The 19,433-nt window shown below is 31.0% G+C and overlaps 1 protein-coding gene across 1 annotated transcript in view; it reads left to right on the forward strand.

The window, feature by feature from the left end:
- Window positions 1-19,433, forward strand: part of LOC149771949 (uncharacterized) — a 130,988-nt gene that overhangs the window by 84,568 nt on the left and 26,987 nt on the right. Inside the window, exons 9-11 of the mRNA XM_089948043.1 lie at window positions 72-107; window positions 3,228-3,395; window positions 7,030-7,175. Coding sequence (XP_089804169.1) covers window positions 72-107; window positions 3,228-3,395; window positions 7,030-7,175 — 350 coding nt within the window. The remainder of the gene's footprint in view (window positions 1-71; window positions 108-3,227; window positions 3,396-7,029; window positions 7,176-19,433) is intronic.

Here is a 19,433-nt window from a genome sequence, read left to right on the forward strand (position 1 = left end):
TACATGAGTTTGGTAAAGACAGAATTTTCAAAGATTGCCTCATTTTTATATATATGTTTTTTTTTTTCAAGCATTTTATTGGTCTTATGAAGAGGAATTAAATACAGGTTGGTATTAAGCTTCATCTTATGTATTTTACTATTTCAATATGGCATACCTGTAGTAGTAGTAGTAGCAGTAGTAGTAGTAGTACTTAATAATAATAATAATAATAATAATAATAATAATAACAATAATAATAATAGTGATTGAAATTTATTTTGACTTTAAACATGTTGGCACCAAAGAAAGGCCAGTGACTGAACTAGGAGAGTTGCAGTGGTTAGAACATGGTTACATTCAGCATGGCAGTACACCAGAAATTATTAATGATCAAGTTGTATTATTTCATTCTTATATCATTATACTATAAATATCATTATTTCTTCGATATATTTATATTATTACAAATACAAGTATATTTATTTCCTCCATATATTATTACAGTACAAGTATATTTATTTAATTCCTCCATATATTATTATAATACAAGTATATTTATTTCCTCCATATATTATTACAAGTATATTTATTTCCTCCATATATTATTATAATACAAGTATATTTATTTCCTCCATATATTATTACCATACAAGTATATTTATTTCATCCATATATTATTACAATACAAGTATATTTATTTCCTCCATATATTAATATAATACAAGTATATTTATTTCCTACATATATTATTACAATACAAATATATTTATTTTATCCATATATTATTACAATACAAGTATATTTATTTCCTCCATATATTAATATAATGCAAGTATAGTTTTTCTTCCATATATTATTACAATACAAGTATAGTTTTTCTTCCATATACTACATAAATATAATTATTTCTTCTTTATATCATCCTTTCTTAACAAATACATATTATTGTTTATAAATGCAAATCTTTCTTCATAAATATGTGTACAAACATGGCAAGTATATTAATTCCTAGCCATTTGTAACAATGTCACATATAGTTACATAGTTTATTTTTTTCATCAACATTATCTTCATGATAGATTCATCCAATCAGAGGTCAGCATGATCTCATTTGAATAATAGATTTAATTGCTATTATCATAGTAAATTCTTCAACTTCAGTAATCAGAATAATCTTGAAATGGAATATTCTTTGGAAGAAATATTGGGTGTCACAGTAAGCTTGAAAATATGTCCTTGATTTTCTTGTTATTTGACATACATTATTTCATTGATGAGTTTAGAATTAAAACTGAATGCTGTCAACTACCAGAAACAGGGGTTGAACAAGTGTGATTACATTTTATGGATTAAGACTTGCGTGTGATCCAAGATATATTAAGGGCTTAAACAATAGCCCTAAGATAAAGTAACAAACAGAGGTTCTCTTCATTGGTACCTCATTGACTTTGATCCTTTATCTCACAAACAAAACATCATGAATTAGATTTAGCTTGAAGGTAGAATGCACTCATAAGTGTTTTAAGTAAAGTTACATCGGTTTTGAAAAGTCCACTAGATTTTGCTACTGGAAATACAAACTGCCCCCAAGAGACACAGCTGAACAATGCTACAGCCTACTCTGACTCTTTCACCTTTGTGTCAGCTTCGTTTTAAATTTGGCCAAAAAATGAAAAGTTTACAACAGTGCTAGACTTGTTGGCTCAGGGCTTAAAACTTGTGTTTTTTTAATTACAATTTACAAAACAAAAAAGTTTTGCTGGCTCAGGGCTGAAAACAAATCATTTTGAAACATGGGACAAAAAAAGATGCATGGTTTAACTTTAAAAACAAGTCCATTCTAGTTTTTTAATTAAAGCATGTTGTTTGTAACATCCCAACCCGATTGTGTATGTGAGTTGATAATACAACCCACCTGTATCTGACTTACAGAAACACAAAACATTAATGTTGACTTATTATGTTGCTGCTATAGCGATCATAGAACTATGGAACCATCTTCCACCCAGTTGTTAGCAAGCATCATCAGTTCTTGTGGGGGTCTGCCAAGATTTTGTCGCCATTTTTAATGTGAGACTAAATTATTGTGAACTGGGATTATGTTTAATTTCTTGACTTTTCGATTTTGTCATTCATGTGGAGACAGGACTAAATACTATCTGTTGAATTTAATACATATGTTTATATTTATTGTTGGTTTAGTGTTTTATGGTATTTCAAGACAAGTAGGTTATTCTGTGAAGAGGCAGTCTGAGATAAGTTTCTTGCACAAAGACAATTGTTACCATGGTACCCAGTTCTGACTGATCTGATGGTAGAATGTATACCCATACAACTTCAGTCTAACAAACAGACCACTGAACTCTCAAAGACTAGCCTGTTAGGAAACACAGGAATTTAGCTAACCACCATTGTTTGTAGGGGGGGGGGATATGTACACCTGATGACATTGCAGAGGAGGGATTTGGATTGGGGACAGATAATATTCAGGTACCATGTTAATTCTTTTAGGGTTAATGTCCATATTTTCTGAATTTAATGAGGCAGATAAGCTTCATGGTGGTTGGTGTGTCTGTCAGAAGTATGAGCACAAATTTTTCCATCATGTGACTGTCACTAACATATAAAAAAATGAATCTACGCCAAGACATAATTTAGGCATTTCTCATTCATATTTCTTAAAATTTTCACTAAAAGCTTTGCATTCACATTAATTCAGATAGAATTAATGGCAAACATTTCCATTAATTCAGATAGAATTAATGGCAAGCATTATTTTTCATTCAGATAGAATTAATGGCAAGCATTTGTAATTCATGGCAAGCATTTGTAATAATTCAGATATAATTAATGGCAAGCATTTGTATTAATTCAGATAGAATTAATGACAAGCATTTGTATTAATTCAGATAGAATTAATGCAAGCATTTGTAATTAATGGCAACCATTTGTATTAATTCAAATTGAATTAATGGCAAAAGTATTGTAAAGCCTTAGCATTCATATTAATGTTGATAGAGTTAATAGCAAGCATTTATATTCAGATAGAATTAATGGCAAGCATTCTTATTATTTTAGATAGAATGAATGGCAAGCAGTGATATTATTTTAGATAGAATTAATGACATGCAATGATATTATTTCAGATAGAATCAATAACAAGCAAAATATTGTTAAATTATGACTTTCAATGATTTATAAATGAATATATTTCTTCAGGTCAGATGACTGTATTTCCCTTACAGGTCCCTCCCAATGGGAACACCATTATGAGGAATGTGGGGGGAACAGACAGTCCCCTATTGATATTCCTAGAGAAGAAGATGTGCAATATGCAGAGAACCTTGGCTTTATAAAGTTCTGTGGTTACGAAGAAATGCGAGTTCATAAAATTACAAATAATGGTCATTCCTGTGAGTATCAGTTACCAGGTTTCCACTCTTTGAATACCCATCAAAAGACACAATGACTTGTGTTTATATCTTCTTTCTTCACAAGCTTTGGATATATATAATGTAGCCCTGGAATACAGACTGTAACTGTAACACCTTGAAATGTCATCACATGCATTATCATGTACTGTATCTTATACTGTATTAGCAATATCATGCAGTATACTGTCACAGTCAGTATAATAATTCTACATACATATCATGAACTGCTGTTACAGTCAGTATAATAAGTCTACACACATATCATGAACTACTGTCACAGTCAGTATAATAAGTCTACACACATATCATGAACTACTGTCACAGTCAGTATAATAAGTCTACACACATATCATGAACTACTGTCACAGTCAGTATAATAATTCTACACACATATCATGAACTACTGTCACAGTCAGTATAATAATTCTACACACATATCATGAACTACTGTCACAGTCAGTATAATAAGTCTACACACATATGAACTACTGTCACAGTCTGTATAATAATTCTACACACATATCATGAACTACTGTCACAGTCAGTATAATAAGTCTGCACACATATCATGAACTACTGTCACAGTCTGTATAATAAGTCTACATAGATATGATGAACTACTGTTACAGTCTGTGTAATAAGTCTACATACATATCATGAACTACTGTCACAGTCTATATAATAAGTCTACACACATATCATGAACTACTGTTACAGTCTGTATAATAAGTCTACATAGATATGATGAACTACTGTTACAGTCTGTATTCTAGGTCTACATAGAAGTGATGAACTACTGTTACAGTCTGTATTCTAGGTCTACATAGAAGTGATGAACTACTGTTACAGTCTGTATTCTAGGTCTACATAGATATGATGAATTACTGTTACAGTCTGTATTCTAGGTCTACACCGATATGATGAACTACTGTTACAGTCTGTGTAATAAGTCTACATACATATCATGAACTACTGTTACAGTCTGTGTAATAAGTCTACATACATATGATGAACTGCTGTTACAGTCTGTATTCTAAGTCTACATTCATATGATGAACTACTGTCACAGACTATGTATTTTAGGTCTACACAGATATGATGAACTACTATTATAGTCTGTATTCTTGGTCTATATTCATATGATGAACTACTGTCACAGACTGTATGTATTCAAGGTCTACATAGATATGATGAACTATTGTTACAGTCTGTATTCTAGGTCTACATAGATATGATGAATTACTGTTACAGTCTGTATTCTAGGTGGTATATCAATGATACAGTATACATACTACTAATATGTATGTTTGTATGCATGCATGCATGCATGCATGGATGGATGGATGTATGTATGTATGTATGTAGTTATGTATGTATGTATGTATGTATGTATGTATGTATCAACAGCTCATGTTTCAGGCATGTGTTTTCAAAAACACTTTTATTTTGTTCACCAATGATGTGGGGATGAATATTCAAATCCACCAGACATGTCAACGACAGGGTCCAAGAACATTTACAAAATTATATTAATGTGTATCTTTTTCATCAATAAAAAATAATGTGCTTCAGCAAAGGGTTAGGCTTTGAATAAGTATAATTCAGATCTATCTTCATGTTGTAGTACAAGTTGATATCAGTCTGAATAAATATAATTCAGATCTATCTTCCTGTTGTAGTACAAGTTGATATCAGAGTATGAATAAGTATAATTCAGATCTATCTTCATGTTGTAGTACAAGTTGATATCAGAGTATGAATAAGTATAATTCAGATCTATCTAAATGTTGTAGTACAAGCTGATATCAGAGATTGAATAAGTATAATTCAGATCTATCTTCATGTTGTAGTACAAGTTGATATCAGAGTATGAATAAGTATAATTTAGATCTATCTTCATGTTGTAGTACAAGTTGTTATCAGAGTATGAATAAGTATAATTCAGATCTATCTTCATGTTGTAGTACAAGTTGATATCAGAGTATGAATAAGTATAATTCAGATCTATCTTCATGTTGTAGTACAAGTTGATATCAGAGTATGAATAAGTATAATTTAGATCTATCTTCCTGTTGTAGTACAAGTTGATATCAGAGTATGAATAAGTATAATTCAGATCTATCTTCATGTTGTAGTACAAGTTGATATCAGAGTATGAATAAGTATAATTCAGATCTATCTAAATGTTGTAGTACAAGCTGATATCAGAGATTGAATAAGTATAATTCAGATCTATCTTCATGTTGTAGTACAAGTTGATATCAGTCTGAATAAATATAATTCAGATCTATCTTCCTGTTGTAGTACAAGTTAATATCAGAGTATGAATAAGTATAATTCAGATCTATCTTCATGTTGTAGTACAAGTTGATATCAGAGTATGAATAAGTATAATTCAGATCTATCTAAATGTTGTAGTACAAGCTGATATCAGAGATTGAATAAGTATAATTCAGATCTATCTTCATGTTGTAGTACAAGTTGATATCAGTCTGAATAAATATAATTCAGATCTATCTTCCTCTTGTAGTACAAGTTGATATCAGAGATTGAATAAGTATAATTCAGATCTATCTTCATGTTGTAGTACAAGTTGATATCAGAGTATGAATAAGTATAATTCAGATCTATCTAAATGTTGTAGTACAAGCTGATATCAGAGATTGAATAAGTATAATTCAGATCTATCTTCATGTTGTAGTACAAGTTGATATCAGAGTATGAATAAGTATAATTCAGATCTATCTTCATGTTGTAGTACAAGTTGATATCAGAGTATGAATAAGTATAATTTAGATCTATCTTCCTGTTGTAGTACAAGTTGATATCAGAGTATGAATAAGTATAATTCAGATCTATCTTCATGTTGTAGTACAAGTTGATATCAGAGTATGAATAAGTATAATTCAGATCTATCTTCATGTTGTAGTACAAGTTGATATCAGAGTATGAATAAGTATAATTCAGATCTATCTAAATGTTGTAGTACAAGCTGATATCAGAGATTGAATAAGTATAATTCAGATCTATCTTCATGTTGTAGTACAAGTTGATATCAGAGTATGAATAAGTATAATTCAGATCTATCTAAATGTTGTAGTACAAGCTGATATCAGAGATTGAATAAGTATAATTCAGATCTATCTTCATGTTGTAGTACAAGTTGATATCAGAGTATGAATAAGTATAATTCAGATCTATCTAAATGTTGTAGTACAAGCTGATATCAGAGATTGAATAAGTATAATTCAGATCTATCTTCATGTTGTAGTACAAGTTGATATCAGAGTATGAATAAGTATAATTCAGATCTATCTTCATGTTGTAGTACAAGTTGATATCAGAGTATGAATAAGTATAATTCAGATCTATCTTCATGTTGTAGTACAAGTTGATATCAGAGTATGAATAAGTATAATTCAGATCTATCTTCATGTTGTAGTACAAGTTGATGTCAGAGTATGAATAAGTATAATTCAGATCTATCTTCATGTTGTAGTACAAGTTGATATCAGAGTATGAATAAGTATAATTCAGATCTATCTTCATGTTGTAGTACAAGTTGATATCAGAGATTGAATAAGTATAATTCAGATCTATCTTCATGTTGTAGTACAAGTTGATATCAGAGGAAATTTCTATATTTCTGGCGGTGGACTGGGAGCACGATATCAAGTATCTCATATTAATTTCCACTGGGCTAAAACGTCAAACCGAGGTTCTGAACACACCTTTGATGGAACTGCTTTTCCCATGGAGGTAATGCCAATAGATAGCGTCTTTTACATCCTACATGAATGACATGAGTTTTGTTAGTGATAACAGTTTTGTTTTCCTGTTCACCCCAAAAAATTGTAATGATACCATGTTCTTTTCAGATTTTTGTAATCATCTATGATAAAATACCTACCCCCAACCAAAACGTCAACTACGTTTGACCAGTAACAAGTATGATATGTTTTTATTTTCAGACTGTATCTCCATACAATTTTAATTCCAAGAATCTTATGATCAGTCAATAAATGAAAGTCCTGTTTGGCACAGTTATTTGGTCAAGTCGATGCATAAACATTCAGTATAAATTATTATCAGTGCTGGGTATGATTTGAAATTACTTTTCATCCAAAAGCCATTTTTAGAGACATAATGATATAAAACATTATCATTTCAGTTCATTAAGTTTTCAGAAAACCTAAAAATAGTGTTGATTACACCCAGTAATGGGGAAGTTTTGAGAACAAGATTCTTTCTCCCAGGTTTTAATTATGCAACATATTTTTTTATTTTTTTTTATTTTGTAAGTTTTTTAATACATTTTATTTGTTTTTTATTTTGAAAGTGTTCTAATACATTTTATTTGTTTTATATTTTGTAAGTGTCCTAATATATTTTATTTGTTTTTTATTTTGTAAGTGTCCTAATACATTTTATTTGTTTTTTATTTTGTAAGTGTCCTAATATATTTTCTGAGGCAGTACATGGTTTAGATTAGGCAGTAATTAGTGTCCTTTTCACATGTTACCTCTAATTAAGGCGGAATATATCATGTTATCATATCCATTGATCTATATGACCATCCAACCATTTCTCATTCAATTTATGTGCAGCAATTTCAGTTCTTCACAAACTACCAACACCAGTCTGTGTAAGTAGCTTGCATATGTGGCAAGGATGAAGTCTATCAGTTTCAGTGTCAAAGGGCAAGGTCAGAAGAACTGAATGAAGGAAGCAAAATGCAATACACACATGATTGGTTAAAGAATGGAGTAACCCTATTTTCCAGTTGAGGATTCGGCAAAGCATGGGCCAATTCTAATTTTGAGTTTTAGATTTGGCAAAGTGTGAACTAATTTTATTTTTGAGTACAAGATTTGACAAAACATGGACTAATTCTATTTTTGAATGGGAGATTTGGCAAAGCATGTTCTAATTCTGTTTCTGAGTGCAAGATCTGGCAAAGTGTTGACTAATTGTATGTTTGAATAGAAGATTTGGCAAAACATGGACTAATTCTATTTTTGAATGGAAGATTTGGCAAAGCATGGACGAATTTTTTTTTAGTGCAAGATTTGGCAAAGTGTTGACTAATTCTATTTTTGAATAGAAGATTTGGCAAAGCATGGACTAATTCTATTTTTGAGTTCAATATTTGGCAGAGTGTTGACTAATTCTATTTCTGAGTGTAAGATTTGGCAAAGCATGGACTAATTCTATTTCTGAGTTCAAGATTTGGCAAAGTGTTGACTAATTCTATTTTTGAATGGAAGATTTGGCAAAGTATGGACTAATTCTATTTTTGAGTTCAAGATTTGGCAAAGTATTGACTAATTCTATTTTTGAATGGAAGATTTGGTAAAGCATGGACTAATTCTATTTTGAGTGCAAGATTTGGCAAAGCATGGACTAATTGTATTTTTGAATGGGAGATTTGGCAAAGCATGGACTAATTATATTTTTGAATGGAAGAACTGGCAAAGCATGGACTAATTATATTTTTCAAATGGATGATTTGGCAAAGCATGTACTAATTCTATTTTTGAATGGAAGATTTGACAAAGCATGGACTAATTCTATTTTTGAGTTCAATATTTGGCAGAGTGTTGACTAATTCTGTTTTTGAGTGTAAGATTTGGCAAAGCATGAACTAATTCTATTTTTGAGTTCAAGATTTGGCAAAGTGTTGACTAATTCTATTTTTGAATGGAAGATTTGGCAAAGTATGGACTAATTCTATTTTTAAGTTCAAGATTTGGCAAAGTATTGACTAATTCTATTTTTGAATGGAAGATTTGGTAAAGCATGGACTAATTCTATTTTGAGTGCAAGATTTGGCAAAGCATGGACTAATTGTATTTTTGAATGGAAGATTTGGCAAAGCATGGACTAATTATATTTTTGAATGGAAGAACTGGCAAAGCATGGACTAATTGTATTTTTGAATGGATGATTTGGCAAAGCATGGACTAATTATATTTTTGAATGGAAGAACTGGCAAAGCATGGACTAATTGTATTTTTGAATGGAAGATTTGGCAAAGCATGGACTAATTCTATTTTTGAATAGAAGATTTGGCAAAGCATGGACTAATTCTATTTTTGAATAGAAGATTTGGCAAAGCATGGACTAATTCTATTTTTGAATGGAAGAACTGGCAAAGCATGGACTAATTCTATTTTTGAATAGAAGATGTGGCAAAGCATGGACTAATTCTATTTTTGAGTGCAAGAAACTAATCCTATTTTTAATGAAAGATTTGGCAAAGCATGGATTAATTTTATTTTTGAATAGAAGATTTGGCAATGCATGGACTAATTCTATTTTTGAGTGGAAGTGGAATATTTGGCAAAGCATGGACTAATTCTATTTTTGAGTGTAAGATTTGACAAAGCATGGACTAATTTTATTTTTGAGTGGACGATTTGGCAAATCATGGACTAATTCTATTTTTTAGTGGAAGATTTGGCAAAGCATGGACTAATTCTTTTTTTGAGTGTAAGATTTGACAAAGCATGGACCAATTCTTTTTTTGAGTGTAAGATTTGACAAAGCATGGACTAATTCCATTTTTGAGTGTAAGATTTGGCAAAGCATGGACTAATTCTTTTTTTGAGTGTAACATTTGACAAAGCATGGACTAATTCTATTTTTGAGTGTAAGATTTGGCAAAGCATGGACTAATTCTATTTTTGAGTGGAAGATTTGACAAAGCATGGACTAATTCCATTTTTAAATGGAAGATTTTGACAAAGCATGGACTAATTCTATGTTTGAATGGAATATTTGGCAAAGCATGGACTAATTCCATCTTTAAATGGAAGATTTGACAAACCATGGACTAATTCTATTTTTTAGTGGAAGATTTGACAAAGCATGGACTAATTCTATTTTTACATGGAAGATTTGACAAAGCATGGACTAATTCTATTTTTGAGTGGACGATTTGACAAAGCATGGACTAATTCTATGTTTGAATGGAAGATTTGGCAAAGCATAGACTAATTCTATTTTTGAGTGTAAGATTTGGCAAAACATGGACTAATTCTTTTATTTTGAGTGGAAGATTTTGACAAAGCATGGACTAATTCTATGTTTGAATGGAAGACTTGGCAAAGCATGGACTAATTTCATTTTTAAATGGAAGATTTGACAAAGCATGGACTAACTGTTTTTGAGTGTAAGATTTGACAAAGCATGGACTAATTCTATGTTTGAATGGAAGATTTGGCAAAGCATGGACTAATTCCATTTTTAAATGGAAGATTTGACAAAGCATGGACTAATTCTATTTTTGAGTGGAAGATTTGACAAAGCATGGACTAATTCCATTTTTAAATGGAAAATTTGGCAAAGCATGGACTAATTCTATTTTTGAGTTCAAGATTTGGCAAAGTACTGACTAATTCTATTTTTGAATGGAAGATTTGGTAAAGCATGGACTAATTCTATTTTGAGTGCAAGATTTGGCAAAGCATGGATTAATTCTATTTTTGAGTGTAAGATTTGACAAAGCATGTACTAATTCCATTTTTAAATGGAAGATTTGACAAAGCATGGACTAATTCTATTTTTGAGTGGAAGATTTGGCAAAGCATGGACTAATTCCATTTTTAAATGGAAAATTTGGCAAAGCATGGACTAATTCTATTTTTGAGTTCAAGATTTGGCAAAGTATTGACTAATTCTATTTTTGAATGGAAGATTTGGTAAAGCATGGACTAATTCTATTTTGAGTGCAAGATTTGGCAAAGCATGGATTAATTCTATTTTTGAGTGTAAGATTTGACAAAGCATGTAGTAATTCTATTTTTGAGTGTAAGATTTGGCAAAGCATGGACTAATTCTATTTTTGAGTGTAAGATTTGACAAAGCATGGACTAATTCTATTTTTGAGTGGAAGATTTGGCAAAACATGGACTAATTCCATTTTTAAATGGAAAATTTGGCAAAGCATGGACTAATTCTATTTTTGAGTTCAAGATTTGGCAAAGTATTGACTAATTCTATTTTTGAATGGAAGATTTGGTAAAGCATGGACTAATTCTATTTTGAGTGCAAGATTTGGCAAAGCATGGATTAATTCTATTTTTGAGTGTAATATTTGACAAAGCATGTAGTAATTCTATTTTTGAGTGTAAGATTTGGCAAAGCATGGACTAATTCTATTTTTGAGTGTAAGATTTGACAAAGCATGGACTAATTCTATTTTTGAGTGGAAGATTTGGCAAAACATGGACTAATTCTATTTTTAGTGGAAGATTTGGCAAAGCATGGAATAATTCTATTTTTGAGTGTAAGATTTGGCAAAGTATGGACTAATTCTATTTTTGAGTGTAAGATTTGACAAAGCATAGACCAATTCTTTGTTTGAGTGTAAGATTTGACAAAGCATGGACTAATTCCATTTTTGAGTGTAAGATTTGGCAAAGCATGGGCTAATTCTTTTTTTGAGTGTAAGATTTGACAAAGCATGTACTAATTCTATTTTTGAGTGTAAGATTTGGCAAAGCATGGACTAATTCTATTTTTGAGTGGAAGATTTGACAAAGCATGGACTAATTCCATTTTTAAATGGAAGATTTTGACAAAGCATGGACTAATTCTATGTTTGGATGGAAGATTCGGCAAAGCATGGACTAATTCCATTTTTAAATGGAAGATTTGACAAAGCATGGACTAATTCTATTTTTTAGTGGAAGATTTGACAAAGCATGGACTAATTCTATTTTTACATGGAAGATTTGACAAAGCATGGACTAATTCTATTTTTGAGTGGAAGATTTGACAAAGCATGGACTAATTCTATGTTTGAATGGAAGATTTGGTAAAGCATGGACTAATTCTATTTTTGAGTGTAAGATTTGGCAAAGCATGGACTAATTCTTTTTTTGAGTGGAAGATTTTGACAAAGCATGGACTAATTCTATGTTTGAATGGAAGATTTGGCAAAGCATGGACTAATTCCATTTTTAAATGGAAGATTTGACAACGCATGGACTAATTCTATTTTTTAGTAGAAGATTTGACAAAGCATGGACTAATTCTATTTTTACATGGAAGATTTGACAAAGCATGGACTAATTCTATTTTTGAGTGGAAGATTTGACAAAGCATGGACTAATTCTATTTTTGAGTGTAAGATTTGGCAAAGCATGGACTAATTCTATTTTTACATGGAAGATTTGACAAAGCATGGACTAATTCTTTTTTTGAGTGGAAGATTTTGACAAAGCATGGACTAATTCTATGTTTGATTGGAAGATTTGGCAAAGCATGGACTAATTCCATTTTTAAATGGAAGATTTGACAAAGCATGGACTAACTATTTTTGGGTGTAAGATTTGACAAAGCATGGACTAATTCTATTTTTACATGGAAGATTTGACAAAGCATGGACTAATTCTTTTTTTGAGTGGAAGATTTTGACAAAGCATGGACTAATTCTATGTTTGATTGGAAGATTTGGCAAAGCATGGACTAATTCCATTTTTAAATGGAAAATTTGACAAAGCATGGACTAATTCTAGTTTTGAGTGGAAGATTTGACAAAGTATGGACTAATTCTATGTTTGAATGGAAGATTTGGCAAAGCATGGACTAATTCCATTTTTAAATGGAAGATTTGACAAAGCATGGACTAATTCTATTTTTGAGTGGAAGATTTGACAAAGCATGGACTAATTCCATTTTTAAATGGAAAATTTGGCAAAGCATGGACTAATTCTATTTTTGAGTTCAAGATTTGGCAAAGTATTGACTAATTCTGTTTTTGAACGGAAGATTTGGTAAAGCATGGACTAATTCTATTTTGAATGCAAGATTTGGCAAAGCATGGATTAATTCTATTTTTGAGTGTAAGATTTGACAAAGCATGGACTAATTCCATTTTTAAATGGAAAATTTGGCAAAGCATGGACTAATTCTATTTTTGAGTTCAAGATTTGGCAAAGTATTGACTAATTCTATTTTTGAATGGAAGATTTGGTAAAGCACGGACTAATTCTATTTTGAATGCAAGATTTGGCAAAGCATGGATTAATTCTATTTTTGAGTGTAAGATTTGACAAAGCATGTACTAATTCCATTTTTAAATGGAAGATTTGACAAAGCATGGACTAATTCTATTTTTGAGTGGAAGATTTGGCAAAGCATGGACTAATTCCAATTTTAAATGGAAAATTTGGAAAAGCATGGAATAATTCTATTTTTGAGTTCAAGATTTGGCAAAGTATTGACTAATTCTATTTTTGAATGGAAGATATGGTAAAGCATGGACTAATTCTATTTTTAGTGGAAGATTTGGCAAAGCATGGAATAATTCTATTTTTGAGTGTAAGATTTGGCAAAGTATGGACTAATTCTATTTTTGAGTGTAAGATTTGACAAAGCATGGACCAATTCTTTGTTTGAGTGTAAGATTTGACAAAGCATGGACTAATTTCATTTTTGAGTGTAAGATTTGGCAAAGCATGGACTAATTCTTTTTTTGAGTGTAAGATTTGACAAAGCATGTACTAATTCTATTTTTGAGTGTAAGATTTGGCAAAGCATGGACTAATTCTATTTTTGAGTGGAAGATTTGACAAAGCATGGACTAATTCCATTTTTAAATGGAAGATTTTGACAAAGCATGGACTAATTCTATGTTTGAATGGAAGATTCGGCAAAGCATGGACTAATTCCATTTTTAAATGGAAGAGTTGACAAAGCATGGACTAATTCTATTTTTACATGGAAGATTTGACAAAGCATGGACTAATTCTATTTTTGAGTGGAAGATTTGACAAAGCATGGACTAATTCTATGTTTGAATGGAAGATTTGGTAAAGCATGGACTAATTCTATTTTTGAGTGTAAGATTTGGCAAAGCATGGACTAATTCTTTTTTTGAGTGGAAGATTTTGACAAAGCATGGACTAATTCTATGTTTGAATGGAAGATTTGGCAAAGCATGGACTAATTCCATTTTTAAATGGAAGATTTGACAAGGCATGGACTAATTCTATTTTTTAGTAGAAGATTTGACAAAGCATGGACTAATTCTATTTTTACATGGAAGATTTGACAAAGCATGGACTAATTCTATTTTTGAGTGGAAGATTTGACAAAGCATGGACTAATTCTATGTTTGAATGGAAGATTTGGCAAAGCATGGACTAATTCTATTTTTGAGTGGAAGATTTGGCAAAGCATGGACTAATTCTATTTTTGAGTGTAAGATTTGGCAAAGCATGGACTAATTCTTTTTTTGAGTGGAAGATTTTGACAAAGCATGGACTAATTCTATGTTTGATTGGAAGATTTGGCAAAGCATGGACTAATTCCATTTTTAAATGGAAGATTTGACAAAGCATGGACTAACTATTTTTGGGTGTAAGATTTGACAAAGCATGGACTAATTCTATGTTTGAATGGAAGATTTGGCAAAGCATGGACTAATTCCATTTTTAAATGGAAGATTTGACAAAGCATGGACTAATTCTATTTTTGAGTGTAAGATTTGGCAAAGCATGGACTAATTCCATTTTTAAATGGAAAATTTGACAAAGCATGGACTAATTCTGTTGTTAAATGGAAGATTTGACAAAGCATGGACTAATTCTATTTTTGAGTGTTAGATTTGACAAAGCATGGACTAATTCTATTTTTGAGTGTTAGATTTGGCAAGGCATGGACTAATTCTATTTCTGAGTGTAAGATTTGACAAAGCATGGACTAATTCTATCTTGAAATGGAAGATTTGACAAAGCATGGACTAATTCTATTTTTGAGTGGAAGATTTTACAAAGCATGGACTAATTCTATGTTTGAATGGAAGATTTGGCAAAGCATGGACTAATTCCATTTTTAAGTGTAAGATTTGGCAAAGCATGGACTAATCTATTTTTAAATGGAAGATTTGACCAAGCATGGACTAATTCTATGTTTGAATGGAAGATTTGGCAAAGCATGGACTAATTCTATGTTTGAATGGAAGATTTGGCAAAGCATGGACTAATTCCATTTTTAAATGGAAGATTTGACAAAGCATGGACTAATTCTATTTTTGAGTGTAAGATTTGGCAAAGCATGGACTAATTCCATTTTTAAATGGAAAATTTGACAAAGCATGGACTAATTCTGTTGTTAAATGGAAGATTTGACAAAGCATGGACTAATTCTATTTTTGAGTGTTAGATTTGACAAAGCATGGACTAATTCTATTTTTGAGTGTTAGATTTGGCAAGGCATGGACTAATTCTATTTCTGAGTGTAAGATTTGACAAAGCATGGACTAATTCTATCTTGAAATGGAAGATTTGACAAAGCATGGACTAATTCTATTTTTGAGTGGAAGATTTTACAAAGCATGGACTAATTCTATGTTTGAATGGAAGATTTGGCAAAGCATGGACTAATTCCATTTTTAAGTGTAAGATTTGGCAAAGCATGGACTAATCTATTTTTAAATGGAAGATTTGACCAAGCATGGACTAATTCTATGTTTGAATGGAAGATTTGGCAAAGCATGGACTAATTCTATTTTTGAATAGAAGATTTGGCAAAGCATGGACTAATTCTATTTTTGAATAGAAGATTTGGCAAAGCATGGACTAATTCTATTTTTGAATGGAAGAACTGGCAAAGCATGGACTAATTCTATTTTTGAATAGAAGATGTGGCAAAGCATGGACTAATTCTATTTTTGAGTGCAAGAAACTAATCCTATTTTTAATGAAAGATTTGGCAAAGCATGGATTAATTTTATTTTTGAATAGAAGATTTGGCAATGCATGGACTAATTCTATTTTTGAGTGGAAGTGGAATATTTGGCAAAGCATGGACTAATTCTATTTTTGAGTGTAAGATTTGACAAAGCATGGACTAATTTTATTTTTGAGTGGACGATTTGGCAAATCATGGACTAATTCTATTTTTTAGTGGAAGATTTGGCAAAGCATGGACTAATTCTTTTTTTGAGTGTAAGATTTGACAAAGCATGGACCAATTCTTTTTTTGAGTGTAAGATTTGACAAAGCATGGACTAATTCCATTTTTGAGTGTAAGATTTGGCAAAGCATGGACTAATTCTTTTTTTGAGTGTAACATTTGACAAAGCATGGACTAATTCTATTTTTGAGTGTAAGATTTGGCAAAGCATGGACTAATTCTATTTTTGAGTGGAAGATTTGACAAAGCATGGACTAATTCCATTTTTAAATGGAAGATTTTGACAAAGCATGGACTAATTCTATGTTTGAATGGAATATTTGGCAAAGCATGGACTAATTCCATCTTTAAATGGAAGATTTGACAAACCATGGACTAATTCTATTTTTTAGTGGAAGATTTGACAAAGCATGGACTAATTCTATTTTTACATGGAAGATTTGACAAAGCATGGACTAATTCTATTTTTGAGTGGACGATTTGACAAAGCATGGACTAATTCTATGTTTGAATGGAAGATTTGGCAAAGCATAGACTAATTCTATTTTTGAGTGGAAGATTTGGCAAAACATGGACTAATTCTTTTATTTTGAGTGGAAGATTTTGACAAAGCATGGACTAATTCTATGTTTGAATGGAAGACTTGGCAAAGCATGGACTAATTTCATTTTTAAATGGAAGATTTGACAAAGCATGGACTAACTGTTTTTGAGTGTAAGATTTGACAAAGCATGGACTAATTCTATGTTTGAATGGAAGATTTGGCAAAGCATGGACTAATTCCATTTTTAAATGGAAGATTTGACAAAGCATGGACTAATTCTATTTTTGAGTGGAAGATTTGACAAAGCATGGACTAATTCCATTTTTAAATGGAAAATTTGGCAAAGCATGGACTAATTCTATTTTTGAGTTCAAGATTTGGCAAAGTACTGACTAATTCTATTTTTGAATGGAAGATTTGGTAAAGCATGGACTAATTCTATTTTGAGTGCAAGATTTGGCAAAGCATGGATTAATTCTATTTTTGAGTGTAAGATTTGACAAAGCATGTACTAATTCCATTTTTAAATGGAAGATTTGACAAAGCATGGACTAATTCTATTTTTGAGTGGAAGATTTGGCAAAGCATGGACTAATTCCATTTTTAAATGGAAAATTTGGCAAAGCATGGACTAATTCTATTTTTGAGTTCAAGATTTGGCAAAGTATTGACTAATTCTATTTTTGAATGGAAGATTTGGTAAAGCATGGACTAATTCTATTTTGAGTGCAAGATTTGGCAAAGCATGGATTAATTCTATTTTTGAGTGTAAGATTTGACAAAGCATGTAGTAATTCTATTTTTGAGTGTAAGATTTGGCAAAGCATGGACTAATTCTATTTTTGAGTGTAAGATTTGACAAAGCATGGACTAATTCTATTTTTGAGTGGAAGATTTGGCAAAACATGGACTAATTCCATTTTTAAATGGAAAATTTGGCAAAGCATGGACTAATTCTATTTTTGAGTTCAAGATTTGGCAAAGTATTGACTAATTCTATTTTTGAATGGAAGATTTGGTAAAGCATGGACTAATTCTATTTTGAGTGCAAGATTTGGCAAAGCATGGATTAATTCTATTTTTGAGTGTAATATTTGACAAAGCATGTAGTAATTCTATTTTTGAGTGTAAGATTTGGCAAAGCATGGACTAATTCTATTTTTGAGTGTAAGATTTGACAAAGCATGGACTAATTCTATTTTTGAGTGGAAGATTTGGCAAAACATGGACTAATTCTATTTTTAGTGGAAGATTTGGCAAAGCATGGAATAATTCTATTTTTGAGTGTAAGATTTGGCAAAGTATGGACTAATTCTATTTTTGAGTGTAAGATTTGACAAAGCATAGACCAATTCTTTGTTTGAGTGTAAGATTTGACAAAGCATGGACTAATTCCATTTTTGAGTGTAAGATTTGGCAAAGCATGGGCTAATTCTTTTTTTGAGTGTAAGATTTGACAAAGCATGTACTAATTCTATTTTTGAGTGTAAGATTTGGCAAAGCATGGACTAATTCTATTTTTGAGTGGAAGATTTGACAAAGCATGGACTAATTCCATTTTTAAATGGAAGATTTTGACAAAGCATGGACTAATTCTATGTTTGGATGGAAGATTCGGCAAAGCATGGACTAATTCCATTTTTAAATGGAAGATTTGACAAAGCATGGACTAATTCTATTTTTACATGGAAGATTTGACAAAGCATGGACTAATTCTATTTTTACATGGAAGATTTGACAAAGCATGGACTAATTCTATTTTTGAGTGGAAGATTTGACAAAGCATGGACTAATTCTATGTTTGAATGGAAGATTTGGTAAAGCATGGACTAATTCTATTTTTGAGTGTAAGATTTGGCAAAGCATGGACTAATTCTTTTTTTGAGTGGAAGATTTTGACAAAGCATGGACTAATTCTATGTTTGAATGGAAGATTTGGCAAAGCATGGACTAATTCCATTTTTAAATGGAAGATTTTACAACGCATGGACTAATTCTATTTTTTAGTAGAAGATTTGACAAAGCATGGACTAATTCTATTTTTACATGGAAGATTTGACAAAGCATGGACTAATTCTATTTTTGAGTGGAAGATTTGACAAAGCATGGACTAATTCTATTTTTGAGTGTAAGATTTGGCAAAGCATGGACTAATTCTATTTTTACATGGAAGATTTGACAAAGCATGGACTAATTCTTTTTTTGAGTGGAAGATTTTGACAAAGCATGGACTAATTCTATGTTTGATTGGAAGATTTGGCAAAGCATGGACTAATTCCATTTTTAAATGGAAGATTTGACAAAGCATGGACTAACTATTTTTGGGTGTAAGATTTGACAAAGCATGGACTAATTCTATTTTTACATGGAAGATTTGACAAAGCATGGACTAATTCTTTTTTTGAGTGGAAGATTTTGACAAAGCATGGACTAATTCTATGTTTGATTGGAAGATTTGGCAAAGCATGGACTAATTCCATTTTTAAATGGAAAATTTGACAAAGCATGGACTAATTCTAGTTTTGAGTGGAAGATTTGACAAAGTA

This window comes from Sinohyriopsis cumingii, unplaced genomic scaffold, assembly GCF_028554795.1.
Source record: "Sinohyriopsis cumingii isolate HCF-2022 unplaced genomic scaffold, ASM2855479v2 utg001554l, whole genome shotgun sequence".
Classification (NCBI taxonomy): domain Eukaryota; kingdom Metazoa; phylum Mollusca; class Bivalvia; order Unionida; family Unionidae; genus Sinohyriopsis; species Sinohyriopsis cumingii.